We start from the raw sequence: 23,882 nt of genomic DNA on the forward strand, positions 1-23,882 counted from the left end.
CTCAAGGCGATTCCCGCTCTCTAGCTTGATCTAGCACCATGATGGCTGCTTGATCGCTAGTTGGTGCTTGCATGTTAGCTGGGTGCTGGCTTGGCGATAGGTGCATGCTGCATGAGTGACAGCTGGTTGATGGCTAGGTGATGGCTGGGTGATGGCTGGGTGGTGGCTTGGTGATGGCTGGATGATGGCTGGGTGGTGGCTGGGTGATGGCTGGGTGATGGCTGGGTGATGGCTGGGTGATGGCTGGGTGATGGCTGGGTGATGGCTGGGTGATGGCTGGGTGATGGCTGGGTGGTGGCTGGGTGATGGCTGGGTGATGGCTGGGTGATGGCTGGGTGGTGGCTGGGTGATGGCTGGGTGGTGGTCGACTGCCAGCCTGTGGACCCCTCCCCTCCCTGCTCCCCTCGGACAGCAGACAGGGACATAGGACATAGAGAGCAGACAGACTTGACTCGGCGCAGCAAAAGCAACAACATGGCAGCAACTACGGTAGTGTCTGCCCCGGGCAAGGTCCTTCTCACCGGTGGCTACCTCGTCCTTGAGCGCCCGCACACGGGCATGACTGCTGGCGTCTCGGCCCGCTTCTACGTCTCAGCCACCACCACCACCGCCGCCACCACCGCGGCAGACTCGACGGCGACGACGGCTGCCGATGGCTGGACGACAAACTTTGTGGTTCGCTCGCCGCAATTTGGCGAAGTGCGCCGATACGCGTGGCAGAGCCTCGGGTTGGGCAAGTACCAATTTTCGCGCGCAGACGGCGATGGCGATGGCGATGGCGATGATGGCTCCCCTGGGCCGAACCCTTATGTGGGGACGGCGCTGGCGTACGCGCTCGGTTATGTGTGCTGTGGGGCGGACGGGGTGACCGAGGCGGCGCGGGAGCGGCTGGCAGGCATGGGCGAGGTCGAGCTTGTGCTCGTGGGCGACAACGACTTTTACTCGCAGCGGGAACTGCTGCATGATCGTGGCCTGCCACTGACGGCGGACTCGCTGGCGGCGCTGCCGCCGTTCCTGGCTCTGGACCTGAGCAAGGATCTAGTGAAGACCGGCCTCGGCTCGTCGGCGGCGCTGATCACGGCGCTGGTGGCGGCAGTGCTGGAGCACACGGGCGCGCTGGCGCTGCCGCGGATTGTGTCTGCAGACGTGCACGCGCCTGCCGAGCCGCCTGCAGGAGCCGACGCCACTGCGGTGCGGGCCGCCAAGGACCGGGTGCACTACCTGGCCCAGGCTGCGCACTGCGCCGCGCAAGGCAAGATCGGCTCGGGCTTTGACGTCTCGTCGGCCACCTACGGCTCGCAAAAGTACACGCGGTTCTCGCCGGAGCGGCTGGCGGGCCTCTCCGAGGCTCTGGGCGAGGCCGGATGTGGTGGTGCGGGTGCGGCGTGGCTCGGCGTCTACGACGCGGGCATCTTTGCCAACCACGGCCCGGCGCTCGACGCCGTGGTCGAACCGTGGACACTGCCGCAGCACATGCACCTCGTGCTCGGCGACTGCGGCGTCGGATCCAAGACGCCCGGTATGGTCCGGCGTATCCTGGCGTGGCGTGACGGCGATGACGGGGGCGCGGCTCGCCAGGTGTGGGACGCACTCGGCGCCGCGAACGCGGCGGTGGAGGGGACGCTGGGCGAGCTGGCAGCGGCTGCCACCGCTTCGCCGCAGGCCTACGACGCGCTCGTTGCCCATGCGGCCGCACAGCCACTGGCGGCATGGGCGGCCGACGGCAGCGACGTCGGCGGTGAGGCTGCGCCGCTGGCGCTGCTTGCGCTCCGGTTGCGGAGCGAGTTCCAGGCTGTGCGGGCGCTGCTGCGCGAGGTGACCGAGGCAACGGGCGTGCCAGTCGAGCCGCCGGCACAGACGGCGCTCATCGACGCTACCATGGCACAGCCCGGCGTGCTCTTTGCCGGCGTGCCTGGCGCCGGCGGCTTTGACGCCGTTTTTGCTCTTGTCCTCGGTGATGCCACCCGGCGCACCATGGAAGACGCCTGGGCCCGCGGCGGTTTTAACGTCTGCCCGCTTGTCCTCGACGAGGATGCCCGCGGCGGCGTTGCCCGCGACATGCAATCCACCGCCGCCGCCGCGGTCGCCGCCGCCGCCGCCGGCACCAACATCCTCGCTCCGCTCGGCGCTGTCTCGCGGCTGTGAGCAGTATAGCTACGTCCTGTGAGGACTTGCGAAGCTGGGCGTTTATCAGTGCCGCGCCTCTTGAATGACCCGTCACCGCCGCGCGCTCACACCTTTACAGTACGGAATGGACGTATTTGTCCATCGCGCAAGCCGCGCTCCGCGACGCTCCACAGACGTCGCAGCGTCCATCAATCGCGGTAAAAGAGTAGTACACTGTGTTTATGGCTGCTGTGGCCACTGGTGGGCTGCAACAGAACACTGGCGGCGATGCAGAGATGGACGCCGCGCGCGGCGCAAACGGTCCGCGGCCGCGATCGCTTACCATGAAGCTTCCGGCAGGCGAGGCAGCCGCATCGCAGAGCGGCTTGTTGGGGATAGTGGTGATGACGCGCAGCCGCTGCAGAGGAACGATTCCGCTTGCGCGACGTCGTTGAGTCTGGAAGACGAGAGCAGTTTGCCAGGAAACGGCACTCGATCGAGTCCTACCACGCGAGAACAGCGAGATCGTCGCCCACGTCGCACACAACGGCGTCGCCGGGACGAGCGTCGAGCCGCAGGCCAAGCAGGCGTCGCGCAGCGTCGGCCAGTGACCTGAAAGTCAAGCATCATCGAGTTGTTCACTTTGGGACGAGCGACAACGCGTCCGAAAGATCGTAGCGTTAAGGGTTACGCGGCGAGAGGCGCAGCAGCTGCAGGCGCGGGTGCGTCAAACGGTGCAAGAGCCTTGCGAGTGCGGCGATCCCAGACAATGGTCCCGTTGCGCGAAAAGTAGCGGATGCGATGCGAGGGGATGGAGCCGAGGCCGTGGTCGAGACCCTCGTCCCACTGCTGAAGCGTCACCTCCTGGATGCCGGTGAACCGGTCCTCGTAGCCGAGGATCCAGGCGTCATCACTGAGCGCCGCGTCCCACCGGATGCGGGCGATGACGTCAAGTGCAGGGATCATGCGCACCTTCTTCGGCGCGGCGTCGGTGGCATTCTCAGCCGCCGCCGCCTGGCGCGCCGCGTTGCGCTTGGCCTGGCGCGCACGCTCACGCGCACGCGCACGCTGCTTCTTCCGCTCGCGCTTGGACATGGTCTTCTCGGGAAAGAGCTCAGCGTAGATCGCTGCAGGGTCCGACATGAGTAGATGTGCTTGCTGCTCTGGTGCTCGCTGTCGTAGTCGACAGTGATCGTGTGGAGCAAATCAAAACGGTGGAGATCATGCTGTGCGTCGCGCGGTTTTGTGGTGCTCTGGCTGCCGTCTCGAATGGAAAGGCGCTGCCTCCACCGAAAAAGAAGAACTCCTGTGCCGAACCGAATGGAAAGAAGCCTCGCCCTGCTCCGGTAGCAGCGTTGGCGAGCGAATTGACCAACAAACGGAAGAAGCGCGCGCTTTCGGCAGCAAGTTCGGCAGACTCAAGCCGGAGCCATACCTCACTCCACGCCGTAGCTCCAGCCAGCGGACGTCAGACTTTGACCAACCGCTCCGGATCCCGTCTACCTGTTGCGCGTGTGCACATTGGCTGTGCATCTCTTGCCCAACCCGTCGCCTACGGCTGCATCGTCTACCGCCCACGCGTGTGGAACGAGCTTTTTCAGGAACACCTGAAAGTTGAGCGCGACATGGCTCACGAACCTTCGAATGGAACAACGCCCTCGCCCGCCTCCGCCTCGCCCAAGGCGGATGGTTCCTCCAGTGATGAATGGATTCAAGTTGAGGCCACCGAGGCCGAGCTTGGGCAGCAGCAGGAGGTGGTGAGCGAGTCGAGCTCATGGTGGTGGCCGTCGTTGCTGCCGAACCCGGCGGCGCTCTTTGCTGCTCCGCCACAGGCTGCCTTGGCTGACGAGGTCTATGATGACGATGATGACGATGATGACGATGATGACGATGACGACGATGACGGCAACGAGAACCATGCTCCCGTTGATGGTGGCGATGGCAGCGAGGTAGCGTCGGTGGCCTCGGCTGGCTCGTCGTCGATTTCGTTTGTGGTCGTCGAGCACCGCGAGTACGACGTCAACGCCGTCCACTTTCCGGCGACGCTCATGCGGTCCGACTCGGGCTCGGGCTCGGGCTCGGGCTCAGGCTCAGGCTCGGGCTTAGGCATGGGCTATGGAGCCGCGGCCGCGGCCGCGGCCGAGACAGCCGTTGGGGCGGATGCTTCGCGCGGCGATGCCGAGGCAGAGCAGGCCGTGGTGGTCATGCCCAATGCCGAGATGGCGGCGCTGGTCGAGCGCAAACTGGAGCTGCTGGCGCAGAACCAGCGGGCGCTGTCGCCGCGAGAGCAAAAGGCGCAAACGCGGGCAGCGCTGGCGCAGGGCAACGCAGTGGCAACCCGCGGGGCGCGCAAGGGAGTGCGGGCGCGGGCCCGGCACAAGAACCCGCGCCGGCCGCGGCAGGCGTGCACGACACGCCGGCGGACATGAGGCCGGCGGCAGGTGTAGGCATGAACGTTTACGATGCAGCAGGCGGCGTCGACGCCTTTTGCAGCATGTACAGATAGACCGGGGCCTCGTTGTCGCCGATGGCGTCGTTGGACGACTTGCAGGCGTCGACAATGTCGTCGGCAATCTTGGTGACCTCAAAGCCGAGCTCTGCGGCGCGGACAAAGAAGGCCGCCTCGCCCTCGGGGTTGCGCTCAGCAAAGCAGATGTGAATAAGGGTCTCACTGCCGGCGAGATGGCGTAGCGAGGCGAGGAGGGCTTCGTGGAAGTAGCCATTGTACACGCACTCGCAGACGACAATGTGGGCCGGGACCGGCTTGCCGTCGGCGGCCTCGCTCGATGTGTGCGACCACTCTTCGGGCGCGCGCCAATCTAGCGGAGCGACGGTACAGACGTCGGCGACGCCGTTTGCGGCCACGTTGGCGTCGAGGACGGCCATGACCTTTGGCGCATCGATGTCGGTGAGGTAGACCTGGTCGAGGACTCTGTCCGACTCGGCCACGTCTCCACCTGCGAGGTACTTTGCCATAAAGAGGCCAACAAAGCCCGTGCCTGCGCCGAGCTCGACAACGGTGCCTTTGGCGAGCTCGAGGCAAGCTCCACCAGGCTTGCCCAGGCCATGACGCAGCATGTACCGGCACTGGACGAGGACGGCCTGCCACACCACCGTCGCCACGCCGCCCGAGTCGTCCTCGTGGATGACCAGCTCGTGCGAGTCATCAATGGCGTACGTCACCGTCCGCTCAGGTGCCACTTCATGCGTGAGCGAGAGCGTGTGTGATTGAAGGTCCTTGAGGAGTGCCCGGGGGTCCATGCTGGAGAGCGTGCGAGTGTGTGAAGTGCTGCCGCCTGCCCGTCCCGTGCCGAAACAGACAAACGGTCGGCGGGCGGCTCAACGATGGTGAGCAACGGCGAAGGATTGACGCTGGAGGCAGGAGGAGCCTGCAACAGCAGGTGGGCGATGGTGAACGATGGTGGGTGATTGGTGATTGGAGCTAGTGGCCGGCCAGGTTGACAGACGCAACTCGGCGGGCATTCGCTGGGTGGTGTCGAGATACCCCGCAGCGTCATGTGCATGCATGGCGGTGGCAGGGGGGTGGCTTCGGCGCTGTCGAGCAGATACCGTTGACTGCCGTTGACCTCGTCCGCATAGCCACGTAGCCAATTTACGTACCAGAAAGCGGTCGAGGAGCAACAGCTAGACAGGAGCAGATGGCGGTGTACACCCCCCCCCCCAACCCACATCCCTGGAGTGTGTCAGGTGCGTGTGAGTCGTTTGGAGGCACAAGCGACATGAGCATGGTCGGTTGACAGGTAGCATTATCCCGCTTGTCACGCAAACGGTTCTCCGCTCGGACGAAAACCGCGACCCACCGAGGACCACAGCGGACCTGCCAGCCACTTCTCTCCCAGCCATGGTGCGCGCATTGTTCCCACCGAGGTTGTTTGCCCTTCTCCAGGGCGGAGAGCACGATGATATCGTCCATTGGACAGATGACGGCAAGTCGTACGTTGTATTCGGACAGGCCTCATGAGAATCCGTCCATGTCGTCGTATGGCCGAACAAGGGGTGGCCCAATTTTTTGGCCACGCGGCCACCCCCCTTGCTCCCCCCCCACAGACACAGAGCCAATATCATCCTGTCAATGCACATGCCAGCGTTGCTACTGGTGTCCCCATACCATGCCCTCCCCCATAGCCATGGCGCCCTCGGCATGCGCACTCTTGGCTCCGCAGTCAATAACCGAAGCGGTCAGATTGGGGCACGCTGACCCTTCGCGAAGGTTTGCCTCGCACTCGGCCCGCAGCGTCACTGTTCGGTCTCTCGGTCGCAAACCCACCACCCTCTGCCGGCTACGGTCAGACCAAGCGATACTAGGCATAGTCATGAAGCACCATGTGTCTTTGTTTGGTGCGCATTTGGCACTGTGGCCTCTGTTGGCGCCACTCCACCGCCCTTGGGGAAGGCATAGTCACACGAAGCGTCAAAGTTCCGCACGTGTGATCGACTTGCTGCGGGCATTAATTGGAGGTAATTGCCCGCACGTGTGATTATTTTTTTGGCCCTCCTCCTCCTCCCCCCCTCTCCCCTCTCCCCACTCACCCATCAACCGTCCTCGTCCGATGCAGCTTTGTTATCGAGAAGCTAACCGAGTTTTGTGAGGTTGTCCTCCCGTCGGTCTTTCGGCACAACAACTTCTCGTCCTTCCTCCGTCAGCTCTCGTTCTACTCATTCCGGCGCGAGGCGAACAACACATACTCGCATCCGCACTTTTTCCGCGATGGCGCAGCCGAGCTGGCCAATGTCAAGCGCAAGGCCTTTGACAAGAAGAGCAGCAAGAAGCGAAACAAGGCCCGCGACGAGCAGGCTAAAGAGATCGAGATGATGCAAGCCAAGCAGCAGGAGCTCGAGGCCGAGATCGCCAACCTCAAGAAACAGCTGGCCCATTCCCAGGTGAGCACGAGCACAACGGCCAGGGCGACCAACTCGGACACCGTCACTGCGCTTCACGACTCGAACAAGGTCATGTGGAGCGAGATCCGCAAGCTGCAGAAGGAATCGGCGCTGATGCGGTCGGTGGCGGTCGTCACCGCCACCTTTCTTGCTGCTGTGTTCAAGGGCCAGAACCCGCTCCGTGCCGCAGTCACCGCCGGTGAAGTCGCCATGGGGAGAAACTCGAGTGCGTTGCTCTCGCCGCGGACTGGTGCTGCCCTCGCCAGCAATTCGATGGTGTCACTCCCACTGACTTCAGCCATCTCCTCGCTCGTCGACTCGATCCTCCCGTCCGAGTCGAGTAAGAACTCGTCAGACCGCATGGCGACGGCAAAGGGCTCGTCCATCGACGAGCTCGATGACTCGCCGCAGCTGGAGAACGAGATGTCAGTGCCTAAGGCCGGCACGGGCTCATCCGAGTCGTCTTCACCCGGCGGGCCGTCGCCCACCGGCAAGCACGACGCCGACAACGAATTGGACCTCGTAGTCGACGTCGGGATGCCTAGCCCATCCCGTGACGCGAAGACTCCGATCTCGTTGCCGTCTGCCATGGCGCCACCGCCGTCAACCTCGGATTCGTTGCTCTCTGATGACGTGGCCGAGCTGCTGACCTCGGACGTTATGAACATGGTGGTTGCTGATCCTGCTGCGCTCGCCACCCTCTCGCCGTTTATCCAGACGCCGGCGCTGTTTGGCGATTCCAACCTTTCCGGTCTCTCGCCGATTGAGCTCGGCGACCCGCTCGCTGGTGCCGCGCCGGGCGCGATGCTGCCGGCCGACGGCAACGCACCGCTATCGCTTCCATCGCCGTCGGTGCTGGGCACCATGTCCAACAGCGTGCCTTTCATGTCGCCGCCCTCGACCGGAGGTGTCTCACACGTGCGGCCGCCGGCCGATAACGAGCCGCCGGCCAAGCGAGCCAAGGCGCTCAACGCCGAAGCTGTCACCCGCGACAAGCACTCCTCCTCGCAGTGGAGCCAGCTCCAACAGGAGGCTATTGTGCGGCTGACCAACCACCTCCTCACCAAGATCGCCGACGAGATCGAGAACCGCGGCGGGGTCCGCGGCGTCGTTGGCCCGGGCGACGCCGGCGTCATTACTCCGGACATGCTCCGCTCCATCCCAAACTCGCAAGAGTTCTCGAGCTGCATGACCGACCGGCCGCTCGCCTTCCTCCTGTCCATTATCACATGGCTCGGCACTTTTCTCAAGCAGTAAGCTCGCTTGGCGCGAGGTCTACGCTCCGCAACAGGCTACAAGGAGGTGGCCACTCTATATTTGTAAACACCCGCTCCAATGATCACTTTCGAGGCGAGAGCGAGGTCTTGCACGCGTTCAGCACGCGTTGCCGCTCCTCGTATCGCGCCTGCAGCGCCGCAAGCATGGCGCCCGATCGTGGCGGCTCGGACTGTGCCGGTAGAGGAGCCGTCGTCGCCAGCGCCGGCGCCGGCGATGGCGCCGGCGCCCTCCGTGGGCTCGCCTCGCCCTCGATGGCGCGCACTTCTTCCAACCGCGCCACTCGACCCTCGACCATGGACACGCGGGCAAGCACGTTGTCCAGTGCCGAGTCGACCCGCTGCTCCAGCTGGCCGAACCGGTCGGAAAGGCTATCAACGTGCCCTACAAGCGTCGCCAGCAGCCGCTGGACCGAGTACCGGTCGGTGCCCGCATCGGCAGCGTCCGGATCGGCGGTGCCCGCTTCGGGCGGCGGGGATGGTGGGACTTCTTGGAGCCGCGGCGGGGTGACGGGAGTGGGTGGCGGCGCCTGCCGCGGGGCCACGGGCTCGTCGCCCGCCACCTGTAGCTCGACGCTGGCGAACGCTGCCCGTGCTGCGACCTCGGACCCATGGCCTGTAGTCGCCTCATGGCGCGTGGCGTGAGCAACGACCTCGGCAGCCGGCAGCGGAGGATAAGCAATGGCATCCGGATGCGGATCAGCAGATCGAGCCAGCTCCGGAGCAGCGACGATGCGCCGACGACGCGGCTGGCGGAGCTTTGTCAACGGTAGCTCGCCGGCGTCTCTTGCAAGATCAGCGTCCATCTGGACAATGGCATCAAGGATGGCGCGAAGGAAGAGCAGCTTGTGCTCTACAAAGCCCGGCGCAAAAAACTGTGCCGCAGAGAGCCGAGGCCGAATGCCCAAGAGACTCCGTCCGAGCTTGAAGAGTGCGTCCAAAAAGGCGCCAAGGCGCCGTCGGTCAATCCGCCCAACACAAATCCATCGTTGGCCAGCTTTCGCGTCACACGTGGTGACCATCTGGTGAGCACGTGTCCCAAGATAGGCAGCACCACCGCAGGCGAGCCACTCGCCAGCCCTCCGCCATCATCACCGCCACCGCTACCGCCACCGCCACCGCCACCGCCGCCGCCGCCGCTGCTGCCACTGCCACTGCCACCGCCGCCGGTGGAGGAGAGAGGGATGGGGATGCCCAGTCGGTGCAGCTGCCGGTGGATGACCCTCACGTGGTTCTCCACGTCACCAGTCGCTTCAAGCTCATGGGTCGTCATGGTCGTGAGAGGTGGTCCGAGACGTGGTCGTGGTCGCGGTCGTGGTGCTGGCGGGTGGGCCAATCGGGCAGGCTGTCAGCCGACGAACCGACGAGCCGAAGAACCGACAGACCGATCGACTGGCCGACCGATCGGCCAACCGACGCACCGACCGATCGATTGACAGGTAGATAACTCGCTGGAGGAATTGGCAGAGGGACTGGAAGATGGAGGGGCGGAGAGGTTGAGAAGTGGGTTGAGCGGCGGGAGACGGGGAGCTATCGAGTTGGCGTCGGCTCATCGGGCGGCCGGCAAGGTATAGTGCACCACTTGCTGATGGACAACGTGATGCGCCCACGATTGGGTAGATCTATGATCTGGATGGGTGTGTGCACTACTTGGATGCGATCTGAGTGCCGACCACCGCCCAATCATCAGTGCAGACAAGTCCCAGCTGGTCATGCCTGCAATCATGAACGCGATCACTGATCAAAAATACGACGCAACCGGCCAAGCCATCGCGCTGTCTTCCTCCCTCCCTCTCTCCGCGACACGCCACCTACATCGCCCTCCTTCCTCATCTACTACGTCCTCCTTCTCTGCCCTCAACACTCCAGATATCCTCTCCTACTCTAGCTGCATGCGTACGAGGACTTCAGGGTACCTTCAAAAACCCCCCCCAACCGTTGGCGCCAAAAAAAATGGCGCGGAAAGTGGTGTGAACAAGCGACAGACGACGGATTCAAAGGGTTTTGATTTTGGCGCCGGAGTTTGGCTAAGACGGGGGGGGAGGGGGGGATGGGTGTAGGTACGGGCATTACGAGCATTGGGGCACACGACTCTCTCACTCACCACATCAAGGAGGAGCACTGTCGTGTGGTATGTCCCTCACGATGCTTGGTATCGGACGGACTGTGGCGTACCACTCGCCTGACCCGCTCTCCACCTCATCCTCTCCTTCCGTGTCGTACAAGGCGTTGTCGGTCAGCCAGCCGGACTCGCACCCAAAGCCGGAGGCGGAGCTGGGCCGGAGCCAGAGCTGGAGCTGGAGCTGGGGCAGGCACAGGCACAAACACAGGCACAGGCACAAGCACAGGAGCTGGGGCTGGGGCTGGGGCTGGCTTGGGATCGATGGGAGCAACGGGCGGACGGACCGAGTACTCTGCGCGGGCACGGTGGAACGCACTGGTGGACGGAGATGACATGGATCGGTTCATGGTGGTGACGGAGAATGATGCGCCGATGAGTTTGGAGGCAGAGACACGACCGCTCGTCACTCGCTCGCAGCTGGCAGCTCATTCAAAAGCTGTCCAGGCAGAGTCGGATGCAAAGGCAAGGTCGGCGAACAAGTCTGCTGCGGGGGCTGGAGGTGGTGTGGCGGTCGATGGTCGTACGCCGGCGTCAAGCTCAAGAGCAGAAGCGGGAAAGAGTGCAGAGGTGACAGCTGTCTCGCCGTTGGTGGCAGCTGTGGTTGAAGCAAAGGCGGGGCAGGTCGATGGCCACGACGCCGATGTGGCAGGCAAGCATCTGGTGGACGAGGTGCCGGAGGAGATGCGGATTCTGTTCACGCCGCCCGGACAGGGCGGGGCAGAGCCGTTTATTGTCGCCAGGTTGGCGTGGTATGCGCAGGCCAGGATGCTCGAGGTGACGCCAGGCTTTGGCGTGGCGCGCGAGGTGCTTGTGGGCAACGAGCGGTACGTGGTCGAGGTGACCAACGCTTCGGCCAGCGCGATGGGCGCGGACGAAGTGATCGAGCAGTACAAGGCGGCACAGGCCGAGGCGGCGGATGATGAGACGCGGCACAACGCGGCGGTGGGCCGGTTCTTCGAGCCGTCGCCACCGGCGTCGCACGTGTTGTACGTGGTGACGGGCGAGATTGTGTCGGGCGCCGAGTTTACCGGCGAGGCGCTGTACGTGCAGTACGCGTTCGAGGTCGACGACTCGTGCTGGAGCGCCCGCCCGCTGCAGGCCGGGTCGGGCCGGGGCGGCAAGCCCGTGCTGGAGGGAGTGACCCAGCTGGCGCAGGTTCGGCGGGTGAGTGCGGCCGCTGCCGGGCTGCCTGACGGGCGGTCGACGCAGGCAACCATTCCTACAGCCATGTTTGGCCTCCCGCTCGAGGCGCAGTTTGAGTGGCGCCCACCGGCGGCGCGGCTCGGGCCCGACGGCGAGCCGCTCTCGCCGGACGACCACACCGAGGTGCCGGCCATGCCGCGGCTGCTGCTCAAGGTCGCGTCCTACGACTGGTGGGAGCGTAACCGGCTCGAGGGCTACGCACACGTCGACCTCCCTGCGCGGCCGGGACACTACATGCTCGAGGTTCCGACGTGGAAGCCTGCACTGTCGGTCCGGCAGCAGCTGCAGTCGTACTTTATCGGCGGCTCGCCCGAGCTCGCCGAGTTTGGCCACGCCGCAGTCCCGTCGAGCCATGAGGCTGGGACCCCGCTCAACAAGCTCGGATTCGAGACCGAGTCTTCCGGCTCGCTCAAGATCCGTCTCAACGTGGTGCGCCGGTCGGCGTCTGTGCCAGGCTACACCGAGTGGGCTGCTCCCAACTACGGCCGCGAGGCCCAGAAGCCCGGCGCCGCCATCTCGCCGCTTGCCCGCATCGGGGCCTTCTCCAGCCGGCCTGCCTCATCGCACTACGCCTCGCTCCTCAACTCCAAGACGTGGAAGGAGATGAAGCGGGAGCGCGAGGCCGCCAAGAAGATTCTCTAGTAGTGAACGCTGTTCCCTTCCTCAATGCGCCCTCTGCGCGCCGTCTGTGTTTGCGCTCCTACTTTGAGCCGTGCGCCGAGTGACGCTTCCGCGGGATGAGCTTTGGTGTGTGCGCCCACCTGACTCCCGCACGAGTACAGGCAGCATGATTTGGCGAGGAGGGCGTGTCCATGTATTCGACCACAGCGCCTACGGTCTCGCCACTCTCCTTCTCCTTCTCCTTGTACTCCTCGCCACTGCCAGCTCTGCCCAGTGGTCGCCCTCGCCCTCGACAAACACACCGCTTGCTCCGTCGTCGGTGGCTCTGGAACAGGTTGGCCCGGTGACTGTCCCGGCGTTAGGGGGTTCGTTCTGGACTACTTTTTTTGAACTCGATGACGCTCTCGCCCGTTACGTCCTTAGAGTCCAGCGGGTCGACAAGGACGGCATGCGGATGAACGGGAAGACGGGAACGCTGCTCGCGGCAGAGGACCAAGGCCCGGCGCTCTGGGGCTACGACACCAAGTCTGAGGCGGGCGGCGCCGTTGTCGTCGCTTTTAACGATCGTCGCCATCGCGGTGACCAGGATGATGCTGTGCGGCCTAGCAACGGTGTTGATGATGCTGGCGATGACAGCTCGGCTCGTGTTGAGGCGCACAAGTACGAGAACGTGGTGCTGACCCGGCTGGAGGCCAACGGAACGACGCCGTGGGGCCGATACGGCCTGTTGCTGTCGGACAACGACGACTTTGAGCCGCAGCCGAGGGTGGTGCAGCGGGCTGACGGCGCCGATGAGTGGATGGTGGTCTGGCCGCACTTTCAGCGTAACGGGCACGAGCATACCTGTATCCGCGCGCAGCGGATTTCCGCCGGCGGTGCCATGGGCTGGCCCTTTGGCGGCGTGTGCGTGTACGCCAACTCGCCCGAGGAGCCCGGCATGCTCTCGGTCGTCGCCGGCATGGCTAACGACGGGCAGCCGATGTTTGTGGTGGCGTGGATGAAGGATACCCGTCGGCACAAGGACCACTGGCTCCAGATGGCGGCCTACGACTGGAAGAGCGGCAAGCCGCTCTGGGGCGACGCGCCCATCACCATCTACTCGGCGAGTCAAATGGCGTCAGGCGTGTACCCGCAGCTCCGTATCGGGCCGGCGTCCGAGGTGGTCCTCGCATGGTTTGTCACTACTCCGCACAACACCTTTGAGGCGTTCTGGCAGATGGTCGACGCGTCGGGCAAGGTGCTCTTCACTCCCGGCGGCGTGCCTGTCGCCGACTCTTCGGCGCTGTCGTACTTGGTGCCGATCCCGGCCTACGATTCCGAGCGCGGCGTGGTGTACGTGGTGTACATGGCGGCAACGCATGCACAGGACGAGCGCGGCATCTATGTCTCGGCCTTTAACGTCACGGACGGCGGCAAGCCACTGTCGTCGGGCCCGTGGTCGCCGGCTGGCTGGCCCATCGTCCCGCTCGCGCCCACCACCCAGGTCAACGCCGACCAGCCGCTGCTGACCACCTATCCATCGGGCTCGACGCTCCTCCTCGGATACTCGACCGGCCACCCGTACAACACGCTCCGCTTGCTGCGGATCGGCGACGCTCATAGCGACGCGACCATCGTGTGGAACGCCACGGTCTCGGACGCTTCCTCGTCAAAGTACGCTGTGACCATCGCGACGCCACTCGGTGAGATCGGCGAGGTCCCCATCGTGATGACGTGGGACGACAACCGCGGAGCGCAGTGGGATGTGTTTGGTCAGGGCGTGACCGCAGACGGCCAGCTCGGCCCGCCGCAGTAGCCGATAAATCGTGCAGTTTTCAGTCGAGAGTTGTTGGTCGGTGGTCGAGGCGCAGGTGATTGGGGGATGACGGCGGTCGGTGGTCGAGGCGCAGGTGATCGGCTTGTCGGGCTACCGTCGCGAGGCCGAATCGCCGCTCACATCGACTCGCCGAGTCTCCAGGGATTGGAGGCGGCGGGCAACGGCTACCCACACCGCACCATACCACCGACCGGGACGCGTTGAGCATGTCTGCCAGAGGCGCACTGTGTGAGTCTGCCAGCCCGGCGAGCCCCAGTTCGTGCGGCAGCAGTAGCGGCGACGACAACAGCGGCAGCGCTCGCTGTGGCTCGGGCTCGGACTCACTCGCAGCGGCAGCGCTCGTCGACTGTCTTCGCTTTGAGGTATTTGGCAAAGTGCAGGGCGTTTTTTCCGAAAGTGGACGAAAAAGACAGCCGATGCGCTGGGCCTTGTCGGCTGGTGTAGGAACAGGACGACGCGGAGGACGGTGGTTGGTGAGGTTCAAGGAGATGCCGAGGCTGTGGAGAAGATGTACGTGTCAGAATTAGCTCGATACGCCCCCATGTTACTTGCCATCTACCTGCACCAGACTGCTTGTGGTGTCCATCGCACTCACCTGCTTTCCCGACTTGATTGTCTTGCAGGGCTCGCTGGCTGGCGACCAAGGGCTCGCCCAAGTCGCGGATCGAGTCGTGCACGCAGAAGCGGTACCGCAAGCGCGGGGCAGCTGACTTTGGCGAGTTTACCATTGTGCGCAAGTGAGTGACAGTCACGGCCCTTGCTGGATGTGCAGGAGCGGCGTGGTGTCGACGATGACCCGCTTGACCTGTTCGAGATGATCGCCGAGGACAGCGTTGCCAAGGGCGATGCCGACGCCACAGCGTGCGCGCGCGACGAGCTCTGGATCATCGACGCGGATGGCAAGCTGCATAGCGGTCTCGTAGTAGTGCTGGGCCTCGTCGTACATGCCCTGGTCGTTGACGTATTGGCCGAGGTCGGCGTAGGTCTTGGCTGCGGCCTGGCGGTCGGCGTCGGCGAGGAGGTCTGCGGCGCCGGCGTAGTAGCGGATGGCCGACTCGACGTCCGAGATGGCGGCAAAGAGGTCGCCGAGCTGAGAGTATGCGGTCGCCTTTTCGTGCACGTCGCCGAGCGCGTCAGCGAGCTCGACCCTGCGCTGGATGAAGCGCACACCCTCTTCGGGCGACGAGAGGCGGCCGAGGGCGGCGCCGAGCTGGCCGGCGGCCATTGCCTCGCCTGACGGGTCGCGGAGGGATGTGGCGAGCTCGAGAGCGCGCTCGTAGTGCTGGATAGCGAGGTCGTCTTGTCCGAGTGCAGTGTAACAGAGGCCCATGTTGTGCTGCGCAATAAACTGGCCGGCCTCGTCGGCGATCTCGGCATGCTTGGCGTGGCAGAGCAGGGCGAGCTTGTAGTTCTCGCCGCCGAGGACCTGGTAGTCGACGCCCATGTGGTTGTAGGCAAGCGCCTCGCCGAGCACGTCGCCGGCGCGGTGGCACGCGGCGAGATACTTGCGATAGCACTCGAGCGCCTTTTCGTACTGCGCCTCGTTGTCGTAGAGGATGCCCTGCGAAAAGTACGACTTGGCCTCGTTGCCGGAGAGCCCGGCCCGGAGCGAGGAGTCGGCGAGCACTGCATGGTCCTTGAGCGAAGTGCGGACGGTGATGGCCACGCGTTTGGGCACGGCAGCGTTGGTGCTTGCGCTGGCGCTGCCGCCTACGCTGGCGCTGCCGCCTGCGCTCCGCATTCCGCCCGACCCTGCCGGCGAGGCTGGCCCGGCGGAGAGGGCGAGGCCGGCGGTGGCGGTCTCGCCGCTCTTGCCGGCCGGCAGCAGCGGCAGTGGATCAAGTCTGGGCGGCACCTCCCTCCGTCGCCTCAGCGGCGACCTCGCGGGCTTGCCCTTGCTCCTCCGCACCTCGTCCGCCATGCCCAGCAGCAGCGCGGCGATGTCCTTCTCGCCGCGGGGACCCTCGCCATCGGCGTTGTCGCCGGCGCCAGCGCCGCCCCGCTGTGGGCTCTGCCTGCTGGCCCGCCCGGACCGCGATGGCGAAGCGCGCCGCGGCGGCGACGAGCCACCGCCAGCACCCACGCCTGGCATCGCCGCCATGGCCGATGCCGCCGAGTTCAGCGCCGACGGCGGGCCGCGGACGTCGCCCTGCGGGTGCAGCCGGATCGTCTCGTCCTCGAGCGACGGATCCCAGTGTGAGGTGCCCATGGCGCGGATGGTGTTGGTCGGGCGAAGATGGGCGTCCTGCGGAGCTTCGACATCGGCCTCGGAGCCCATCAGCGTTGACCGGCGTGTGGCGGGCGTGAGCGACGAGTACGCCGCGTTGAACGCGAGCGAGCCGCTCGGAACCTCTTCCTCTCCCACCCCTCTTGATCCTGTGGACGGGCCGGGCCAAGGCGGTGCGGATGACAGGCAAGGCCACAACGGGCGATGCGACCGAGTCCGCGAACCATGCCGTTGGCGGCAAGCCGCGAGGAGGAGGATGGCCATAGGGCGTGCGGATCGAGTCAATTTCGTGGTGCCACCACCATTGCATGCAACGATATTTCAATGTGAGTGACAATGGCTATACCCACGACCACAGGTACCATGACGAGGTCCATCCTCCCCTCCCCTGTCCCCTCCCCTGTCCCCTCCCCTGTCCCCTCCCCTGTTCCCCCCCCCCCCTCCCCGAGCACGTCGACATGGCCCGACTCTTGTCCGTACCGCGTGTGACCTTGCGGACATGGTACAGGCCCTCTGCAGCCTCTGCATGGCGGAATAGATGGACAAAGTTGGCAAGAGGGGAGCTCATTCCTCCCGTTGCTCTCCCGCTTCCGTCCTCTCACGTCGGCAAAGAAGAGTGTCACCGCCGTTGGTCCGTTGCCGCTCACTGTCTGCCCGCCCGCCACTCGCCGCACCACCAACGATAATTTCAACAACAAATGATCGTAACGAATGATCACATGGCAACGATCACCACCAACAATCACCACCAACAATCACCCCCACAACGATCACCACCAACAATCACCCCCACAACGATCACCACCACCACCACCATCACCAACCACCAACGATCATCCCAACGATAAAACAATCGTTTGACTGACAAATGATCGTAACGAATGATCACATGGCAACGATCACCACCAACGATCACCACCAACAATCACCCCCACAACGATCACCACCAACAATCACCCCCACAACGATCACCACCACCACCACCATCACCAACCACCAACGATCATCCCAACGACAAAACAATCGTTTGACTGCTCGACCGTTTTTCGCCGCTACACGTGACGCACCTGACCGTGAGCCCGTCGAACATGATGAACGCAGGCAGGACGTGTATGGTCCTCACACTTTTGCTGATGTGTGCGTATGCCTTGGTGGCTCCGCCTCCGCTCCCCTCGTTCACCTGCACGCGGCCGGAAACGCCTCCACCGCCGGCAGCGTCCATGCGGAGCCTACACCCGGGCAACGTCGATGTGGTCATGGCTTTGGGAGATTCGATCACGGCGGGCTTTGCCATGCGTGGCGTCTTTCCTGCCGATGTTCTCGAGTGGCGAGGCGATGTGTACTCGATGGGCGGGAACAAGGGCGCGCTGACGGTCGCCAACTTTATCAAGACGTACAACAGTCATGTGGTCGGCGCCGCGACGGGAACGAGCCTGCCGCTGACAAAGGGCAAGGCGCTTAATGCTGCTGTGTCGGGTGCAAAGATCTCAGACGTGCCGGCACAGATCGAGTATCTCGAGCACACGTTCAAGACCAAGTACGCCTCGACGTCGCTGGCAGACTCGAACAAGCTGCTCACGCTCTGGATCGGCGCCAACGACATCTGCGGCGCGTGCAAGCACGGCAACATCTCAGCGCAGGCTGCGGCGTACGAGGCCAAGATGGAGGCGGTGCTCGACAAGGTCTTTGCCACATTTCCGCGCACCTTTGTCTCGGTCCTCACCATCTTCAACGTCTCGGACGTCTACGTCGCCGGCCAGCAGAAGGCCTACTGCCGCGAGATCTTCAAGATCGTCCAGTCCGAGTGCGGATGCATGGAAAAGTACGGCTGGGAGGGCCGCGCCGCCATGGGCGAGGCCGTCGTTGCCTTCAACAACGTTACCCACGCCGTCGTCGCCAAGTTCCAGGCCAAGCTCGATCCGGCCACCTCCTGGGTCGTCGTCCAGCCACAGAACGAGCGTGCGAACATCCCAGCCATGGGCGAGGACTACCTCTCCGATCTGGACTGCTTCCACCCGTCGCTGTTTGGTGACAAGGCCTTTGCCATCGGCCTCTGGAACAACATGTTCCTCCCGCCCGATCGCAAGGTCCACACCCTCAACCCGACCGTCGACGGCCATATCTACTGTCCGACCTCTTCAGACGTCATTCAGTAGTCACCCCTCCGCCTGCCCGCCAATTCCCACAACCTCTGGCCGCACCGCGCCGAACCCAACCTTGACTCGATCGCAGCGCAAAGTCGGATCGGATCGAGTCCGCCTTGGCGAGTCGAACGCGTCGTTGTCGGCTGCGGGACCGATTGTTTTCATTTCACACACACCACTCTCGCCTCCGGTCCGCCCCCGTGCGGTCCGCTCCCCCCTTTCTTCTTCCTTCCTCCACCCCATGTGGACCCCCTAGCCAATGAGTACGTCACACGCCATGCCTCCCCTCCTTGCCTGCATACCCTACAGACGCGCGTCCTTGCGGACGGCGGCTGTGTAGGGGCTGTGGGTTGGGCTATTTTTTCGAGATGGTGAGATTGTCGCGGCTGCGACTTCCCCCAAAAAATCGATGACTGCGCGCTCAGCGTGCTCTCGATGTCGCGGTGTACATGATGAGACGTAACGCTTGGCTACTGAATAACCATGTAGACTAGCAAAACAATATATCTTCTTTCCACTGATGCCCTTCCTCTCCATACGCTCCTGTCCGAGGAAGCGTGGAGATGGTCGGCACGACAATCCACCTTTATTTTTGTGTGTGTGTGTGGCCCCCAATTATTTCACGACCTTTTCTCACCGCTCCACGTCATCCTCAACGAACACAGCTCGCTCTTTCTGCTCTCTATTCCGCCGCCCGCCTGTCCGTCACCAGCCTCAGGGTCTGCACGTCTCTTGTCCTCTGTCGATCAGACTGACCCTTTTCCCATCGCTTCAGGGATCCTCCTCGATCGGAGCTTGCTCCACTTGGACTAACCGGACCGTATCCCTCCCTCCTCCCCCTCCCCACACTCCCCACTCCCACCCCTACCCCCCCATCCCTTTTTCCCGCCTGCCCTTATTCCCATCCCTTCCCCCCTCTTCCCCCCCCCCCCCCCACACACACAATTGAAGCAAATCTCGCCAATCTCCTCTCCTCTTCCCCCACAGCCGCACACCCAACTCGGCCCATACCCTGCATCGATGGCCACCGACAGCCTTCCCGAGTGGGCTACGGACCACGCATGCGGCAGCCTCGCCACGGTCTGTGTGGTCAACGAATGGTTGAGTGTGGCAGAGGAAGAACTCCTCCTGCACAAGGTGACCACCGTACCGAGCAAGCGATGGAAGGAGGTCCGCGGAAGGCGAGTCCAGTCATGGGGTGGTACGCCCATGGCCAAGGGGATGATTCCCCTTGCTCTCCCGCCTTGGCTCAAAAATCTGTGCCAACGCCTCTCGTCGCCATCATCATCATCATCATCATCATCATCGTTGTCGCCACTCTTCTGCGACTCACCGGCCAACCACGCGCTGATCAACGAGTACGCGGCCGGAGATGGCATTGCTGCCCATGAGGATGGGCCTCTGTACGAGGGCAAGGTGGCAATTGTCTCGCTGGGCGCGCCGATCGTCATGCAGTTCTTTGACAAGGTGTCGCGGGAGCAGATTGCGGCTGTTTTCCTCCCGCCGCGCTCGCTGCTTGTCTTTGCCCATGCCGCCTACACCGATGTCCTCCACTGCATCGACGCCCGTGAGCACGACGTCATAAGCCCCGAGACTGTCGACAACTACGCCGACGCCGCAGCTTGGTGCGCCGCCCATCCCTCCGCTGCCACTGTCCTCCATCCGCCCGCAACTGCCCCGCTCCCTGCTTCCCCGGCGTACACCGTCCCTCGCGCTACCCGTACCTCGATCACCATCCGCCGCGTCCTCAAGGTCTCCAAGTTCAAGCTCCGCCTCTGATCGCGCCGCCGTCCCACATGCGCACGCCGTATCACGCCACACGGTACCATACCGTGACGTCGCGCCTGGCTTGCGAGTCCCTTCACCACATCTGGGTTGCCGCCTGCCGGCTCAACGGCGACTCTACGGGCTCGATGACTCTTGGAGAGAGAAAGAGAACGAGGCTCTCTTCCAGTCTGCCCCTCTCCATCGCATCGCTACCACTCGCATCGTGCCTGCGTCCTGCCCACCCACCATCCCATCAGCGCTCTATCGCCGTCCATGCACCATCGACCTGACGGGGTTTGGAAAGCGTAGCCAGGATCAATCGTTCGCTCCAGTATGACCTGCTTCGCCCAGCTGCTTTGCTCAGCTCGGGGCACGGCAGACAGGCACGGCCAAACAGCGAGGCGGTTGAGCATATGATTCAATACAATTGATTGAACGACAATGGCGTGCGGTAATTGCTACCACTCGTCTTCTTTCACAGAGACAACCAAGCTTTACGAAACTACCATCATGTCTGCCAACACCGAGCAGTACGTTACCTCCATACCATCTCCTGACATCTTTCCCAACCTCTACCAGTACCACATGTACCTCTGGTATTGGTACTCTCATAACTTTGCCCATACCCGCTACCTGTGGCAAAGCTGTCAACCCCCCCCCCCCCCCCCCACCCCTCACGGGGGGGAGGGGGGGGGACAGCCGGTTGTGGATGCGGCCATTTTTTTGGTGGATGGCGAGTTCGTCAAGCCGTCCCCCACACCCGTTCTGCACCTGCTACATGAGTGTTACGGCTGTTGCGAGCATGCGCAAATCAACTACGACTTGTGCCACATCTCCATCATCCCCATACCCCACTTTCCCGCTCTCTATATCCTCTTCTTCCCCCACACCACCCTCGGCCATCCCCGCCCCGCTCTGTCGGATTGATCGAGCCTCGCTCGGATCCTGACTCGGTCGGCCGGTCCTGAGGGGCTTCCTCAACCCGTAACGGGCTTGCGGTATTTCCTTTGACGCGGAAAAGAAGCAGGATGGACATAGCGCATGTCGAACTATGCACCTACCTCGTTTTCCTGCCTTGTTCAGCTCATCTCCGCCATTGCGCCCGCCTTGCGCCATGTTTATGGAACACGGTGGGTGGCAAATTGGTGGCGGCGAGGAAGGCAGGCGAAGAAGCAGGGTCATGACGACCGCATGCGGAGGAGAGCAGGGTCATGACGACCGCATGCGGAGGAAAGCACATTGCGATGGACGACTCACACGCGATCCCCCCCCCCCCCCCCCTCCCCCCCCTCCCCCCCTCTCTCGGTACAACAGTATTGACAACCCGCCCGTGGAGTCGGGCATCCAGGGTGACATCACCGACGCCGACATCGACTCGAACTGGTTCGAGGTTGTCGAGTCGTTCGACGACATGGGCCTCCAGGAGAACCTCCTCCGTGGCATCTACGCCTACGGTTTCGAGCGCCCGTCTGCTATTCAGCAGCGCGCGATTGTGCCGGTTCTGACTGGCCGTGACGTCATTGCCCAGGCTCAGTCCGGTACCGGTAAGACGGCGACGTTCACGATCTCGATCCTCCAGTCTGTGGACACCTCGCTCAACGAGACGCAGGCTCTTGTGCTCGCGCCGACGCGCGAGCTTGCCACGCAGATTCAGTCGGTGATGATCGCGCTGGGCGACTACATGTCGACGACTGTGCACGCGTGCATCGGTGGTACGCTGGTGCGCGAGGACATGCGCACGCTCGAGCAGGGCATCCACATCATTGTGGGTACGCCCGGCCGTGTGTTCGACATGATCAACCGCCGCGCGCTCCGCGTCGACCACCTCAAGATGTTTGTGCTCGATGAGGCTGATGAGATGCTCTCGCGTGGCTTCAAGGACCAGATCTATGACATCTTCTGCCTGCTCCCGTCCAAGGTCCAGGTTGTCCTCCTCTCGGCCACCATGCCGCTCGATGTGCTCGAGGTGACGCAGCGCTTCATGCGCGACCCGATCCGGATCCTCGTCAAGCGCGACGAGCTGACCCTTGAGGGTATCAAGCAGTTCTACGTCGCCGTCGAGCGCGAGGAGTGGAAGCTCGACACGCTCTGCGACCTGTACGAGACGCTGACCATCACCCAGGCCGTCATCTTCGTCAACACCCGCCGCAAGGTCGACTGGCTCACCAACATGATGACCGAGCGCGACTTTACCGTCTCGTCGATGCACGGTGACATGGAGCAGCGCGAGCGTGACCTCATCATGCAGGAGTTCCGCACCGGCTCGTCGCGTGTCCTCATCACCACCGATCTGCTCGCCCGTGGTATCGATGTCCAGCAGGTTTCGCTCGTCATCAACTTTGACCTCCCGTCGAACCGCGAGAACTACGTGCACCGCATCGGCCGCGGTGGTCGTTTCGGCCGTAAGGGTGTCGCCATCAACTTTGTCACCAACGATGACGTCCGCATCCTGCGCGACCTCGAGGCTTTCTACTCGACCTCGATCGAGGAGATGCCCGCCACTGTTGCCGACCTCATCTCGTAAGGCACTGTGCTCTGGACTCTAACAAACAACAAAGCTCTTTCGCTGCGTGGGCGAGTGTGTGCGTGTGTATGCAAGGGGGGCGCTAGTGCCATGCCGAGATGTTGCCCTTGGTGCGCGCGTTAAAGCCCGGGAGGCGCGACAGGTCCGACTGGCGCGAGGCGTTGGAGAGGTACGACGAGGCATACGACTCGTCGAGGCGCGAGGCCGAGGTTGAGGCGGTGCCGGGCGCGCGGTCGCGGCGGCGGCGACGACGGGCGGAAGGCGGCGGCGACGGGACGGCGTCGGGTGGGAGCGTGCCGAGGATCATGTCTGGGAACTGCTCGGCCATGGCCTTGAGGCCGCCGACAAGGAGGACCACGTTGTTGAAGCCCTGCTGAAAGAGGAGCTGCGCCACGCGCGGCGCGCGCTTCTCGGCCGAATCGTAGACAATAACGATCGAGTCGGTCTTGTTCTTGTACCTGCGGAGTTCTGGCGTAAAGACGTTGCACGAGCGGGAGAGGCGAGCTGCCGGAAAGTGGACTGCGCCGTCGAGGTGGCACTCTGCGTACTCGTCCTCGGTCCGGATGTCGACGAGCAGGTAGCGGGGCTCAAAGTCCGGCTCGCCGCCCTCGAGGAACGACTCGATGGGTGACGCCGGTGAGGCCGGCCCGCGGAGCAGCGAGCCGCACGACGAGACCGACATGAACGACGACGCGGTCGACGGCCGCATGGCCCGCTCCGGCACCTGTGGCGCGCCCACTCCGCCGCGGACTGAGGGCCGGTATCGAGCTGACGACGAGTTGGCCAGAAGCGGAACCTCCTGGTCGGCCGTTTCGGGTGTCGCTGCCCGCATAGCGCTCACCGGCGACACCTCGGGCCCGTCGAGCGTCGGGAGCGGGCGCCCATCGTCATCGCCACCGGCATACGGAATCGGCGTCTGCGGCTCGCTCCCGGGAAACAGCTCACCACCTACGGCGTCCTCGTACTCGCCCATGTTCTCCAGCGCCCGCATGTGCTCTGTCTGCACCAGCCGCATGAACTTGCGCGGCACAATACGGCGGAAGAGCTCACCCTTGCGCGGCGCCTCGGCTGTTGATCGACCGCCAGCCAGCCATATAGCCATGTCCACAGCCGAGGACGATGACCATGTACCGGAACCATTCCGATCATCGAAAATAAGTTACCAAACTCCCCCCT

The 23,882-nt window shown here is 63.7% G+C and overlaps 10 protein-coding genes across 10 annotated transcripts in view; 6 read left to right on the forward strand and 4 right to left on the reverse strand.

Moving 5' to 3' along the window:
- The window catches only part of AMSG_10333 (phosphomevalonate kinase), a gene marked incomplete at both ends in the record, with an annotated part of 2,658 nt that extends 513 nt beyond the window's left edge, over window positions 1-2,145 (forward strand). Inside the window, one exon of the mRNA XM_013898343.1 lies at window positions 462-2,145. Coding sequence (XP_013753797.1) covers window positions 462-2,145 — 1,684 coding nt within the window. The remainder of the gene's footprint in view (window positions 1-461) is intronic.
- A 1,281-nt stretch (window positions 2,146-3,426) lies between these two features.
- On the forward strand, window positions 3,427-4,535 carry AMSG_10335 (uncharacterized protein; the record flags this gene model as incomplete). The annotated part of the gene is made up of 2 exons (XM_013898344.1): window positions 3,427-3,452; window positions 3,806-4,535. 2 exons carry the CDS (start codon window positions 3,427-3,429, stop codon window positions 4,533-4,535), a joined length of 756 nt encoding a protein of 251 aa, XP_013753798.1.
- On the reverse strand, window positions 4,444-5,488 carry AMSG_10336 (uncharacterized protein). Its single transcript, XM_013898345.1, has one exon. The coding sequence runs from the start codon at window positions 5,365-5,367 to the stop codon at window positions 4,564-4,566; it is 804 nt and encodes a 267-aa protein (XP_013753799.1). The 5' UTR covers window positions 5,368-5,488; the 3' UTR covers window positions 4,444-4,563.
- Window positions 5,489-6,033: 545 nt separating this feature from the next.
- Window positions 6,034-8,265, forward strand: AMSG_10337 (uncharacterized protein; the record flags this gene model as incomplete). Its single annotated transcript, XM_013898346.1, has 2 exons — window positions 6,034-6,060; window positions 6,684-8,265. The coding sequence occupies exon 2, from the start codon at window positions 6,937-6,939 to the stop codon at window positions 8,263-8,265; it is 1,329 nt and encodes a 442-aa protein (XP_013753800.1). The 5' UTR covers window positions 6,034-6,060; window positions 6,684-6,936.
- On the reverse strand, window positions 8,076-9,555 carry AMSG_10338 (uncharacterized protein; the record flags this gene model as incomplete). Its single annotated transcript, XM_013898347.1, has 2 exons — window positions 8,076-9,205; window positions 9,316-9,555. 2 exons carry the CDS (start codon window positions 9,553-9,555, stop codon window positions 8,348-8,350), a joined length of 1,098 nt encoding a protein of 365 aa, XP_013753801.1. The 3' UTR covers window positions 8,076-8,347.
- Window positions 9,556-10,658: 1,103 nt separating this feature from the next.
- On the forward strand, window positions 10,659-14,023 carry AMSG_10339 (uncharacterized protein; the record flags this gene model as incomplete). Its single annotated transcript, XM_013898348.1, has 2 exons — window positions 10,659-12,248; window positions 12,436-14,023. Exons 1-2 carry the CDS (start codon window positions 10,666-10,668, stop codon window positions 14,021-14,023), a joined length of 3,171 nt encoding a protein of 1,056 aa, XP_013753802.1. The 5' UTR covers window positions 10,659-10,665.
- Window positions 14,024-14,750: 727 nt separating this feature from the next.
- Window positions 14,751-16,886, reverse strand: AMSG_10340 (uncharacterized protein). The gene is made up of 2 exons (XM_013898349.1): window positions 16,752-16,886; window positions 14,751-16,420 (listed from the first exon to the last, which is right to left on the reverse strand). Exons 1-2 carry the CDS (start codon window positions 16,837-16,839, stop codon window positions 14,793-14,795), a joined length of 1,716 nt encoding a protein of 571 aa, XP_013753803.1. The 5' UTR covers window positions 16,840-16,886; the 3' UTR covers window positions 14,751-14,792.
- A 605-nt stretch (window positions 16,887-17,491) lies between these two features.
- AMSG_12346 (uncharacterized protein) lies at window positions 17,492-20,292 on the forward strand (the record flags this gene model as incomplete). Its single annotated transcript, XM_013898375.1, has 2 exons — window positions 17,492-18,398; window positions 19,788-20,292. The coding sequence occupies 2 exons, from the start codon at window positions 17,492-17,494 to the stop codon at window positions 20,192-20,194; spliced, it is 1,314 nt and encodes a 437-aa protein (XP_013753829.1). The 3' UTR covers window positions 20,195-20,292.
- Window positions 20,293-20,467: 175 nt separating this feature from the next.
- On the forward strand, window positions 20,468-22,706 carry AMSG_10343 (ATP-dependent RNA helicase eIF4A; the record flags this gene model as incomplete). Its single annotated transcript, XM_013898350.1, has 2 exons — window positions 20,468-20,712; window positions 21,497-22,706. Exons 1-2 carry the CDS (start codon window positions 20,624-20,626, stop codon window positions 22,704-22,706), a joined length of 1,299 nt encoding a protein of 432 aa, XP_013753804.1. The 5' UTR covers window positions 20,468-20,623.
- Window positions 22,707-22,753: 47 nt separating this feature from the next.
- AMSG_10344 (uncharacterized protein) lies at window positions 22,754-23,855 on the reverse strand (the record flags this gene model as incomplete). Its single annotated transcript, XM_013898351.1, has 2 exons — window positions 22,754-23,774; window positions 23,831-23,855. 2 exons carry the CDS (start codon window positions 23,853-23,855, stop codon window positions 22,789-22,791), a joined length of 1,011 nt encoding a protein of 336 aa, XP_013753805.1. The 3' UTR covers window positions 22,754-22,788.
- Between the last annotated feature and the right edge of the window lie 27 nt (window positions 23,856-23,882).

Source organism: Thecamonas trahens (assembly GCF_000142905.1).
Source record: "Thecamonas trahens ATCC 50062 unplaced genomic scaffold supercont1.56, whole genome shotgun sequence".
In the NCBI taxonomy this organism is placed as follows: Eukaryota; order Apusomonadida; family Apusomonadidae; genus Thecamonas; species Thecamonas trahens.

What these genes read in the sequence shown, in the direction of transcription:
- AMSG_10336 (XM_013898345.1), bottom strand. Translation starts at nt 5,367, where the DNA reads ATGGACCCCCGGGCACTCCTCAAGGACCTTCAATCACACACGCTCTCG.
- AMSG_10340 (XM_013898349.1), bottom strand. Translation starts at nt 16,839, where the DNA reads ATGAGCTCCCCTCTTGCCAACTTTGTCCATCTATTCCGCCATGCAGAG. An exon ending in TGTCCGCAAGGTCACACGCG is followed by an intron (nt 16,421 to 16,751) that starts GTACGGACAAGA and finishes GCCCGTCCACAG; the next exon opens with GATCAAGAGGGGTGGGAGAG.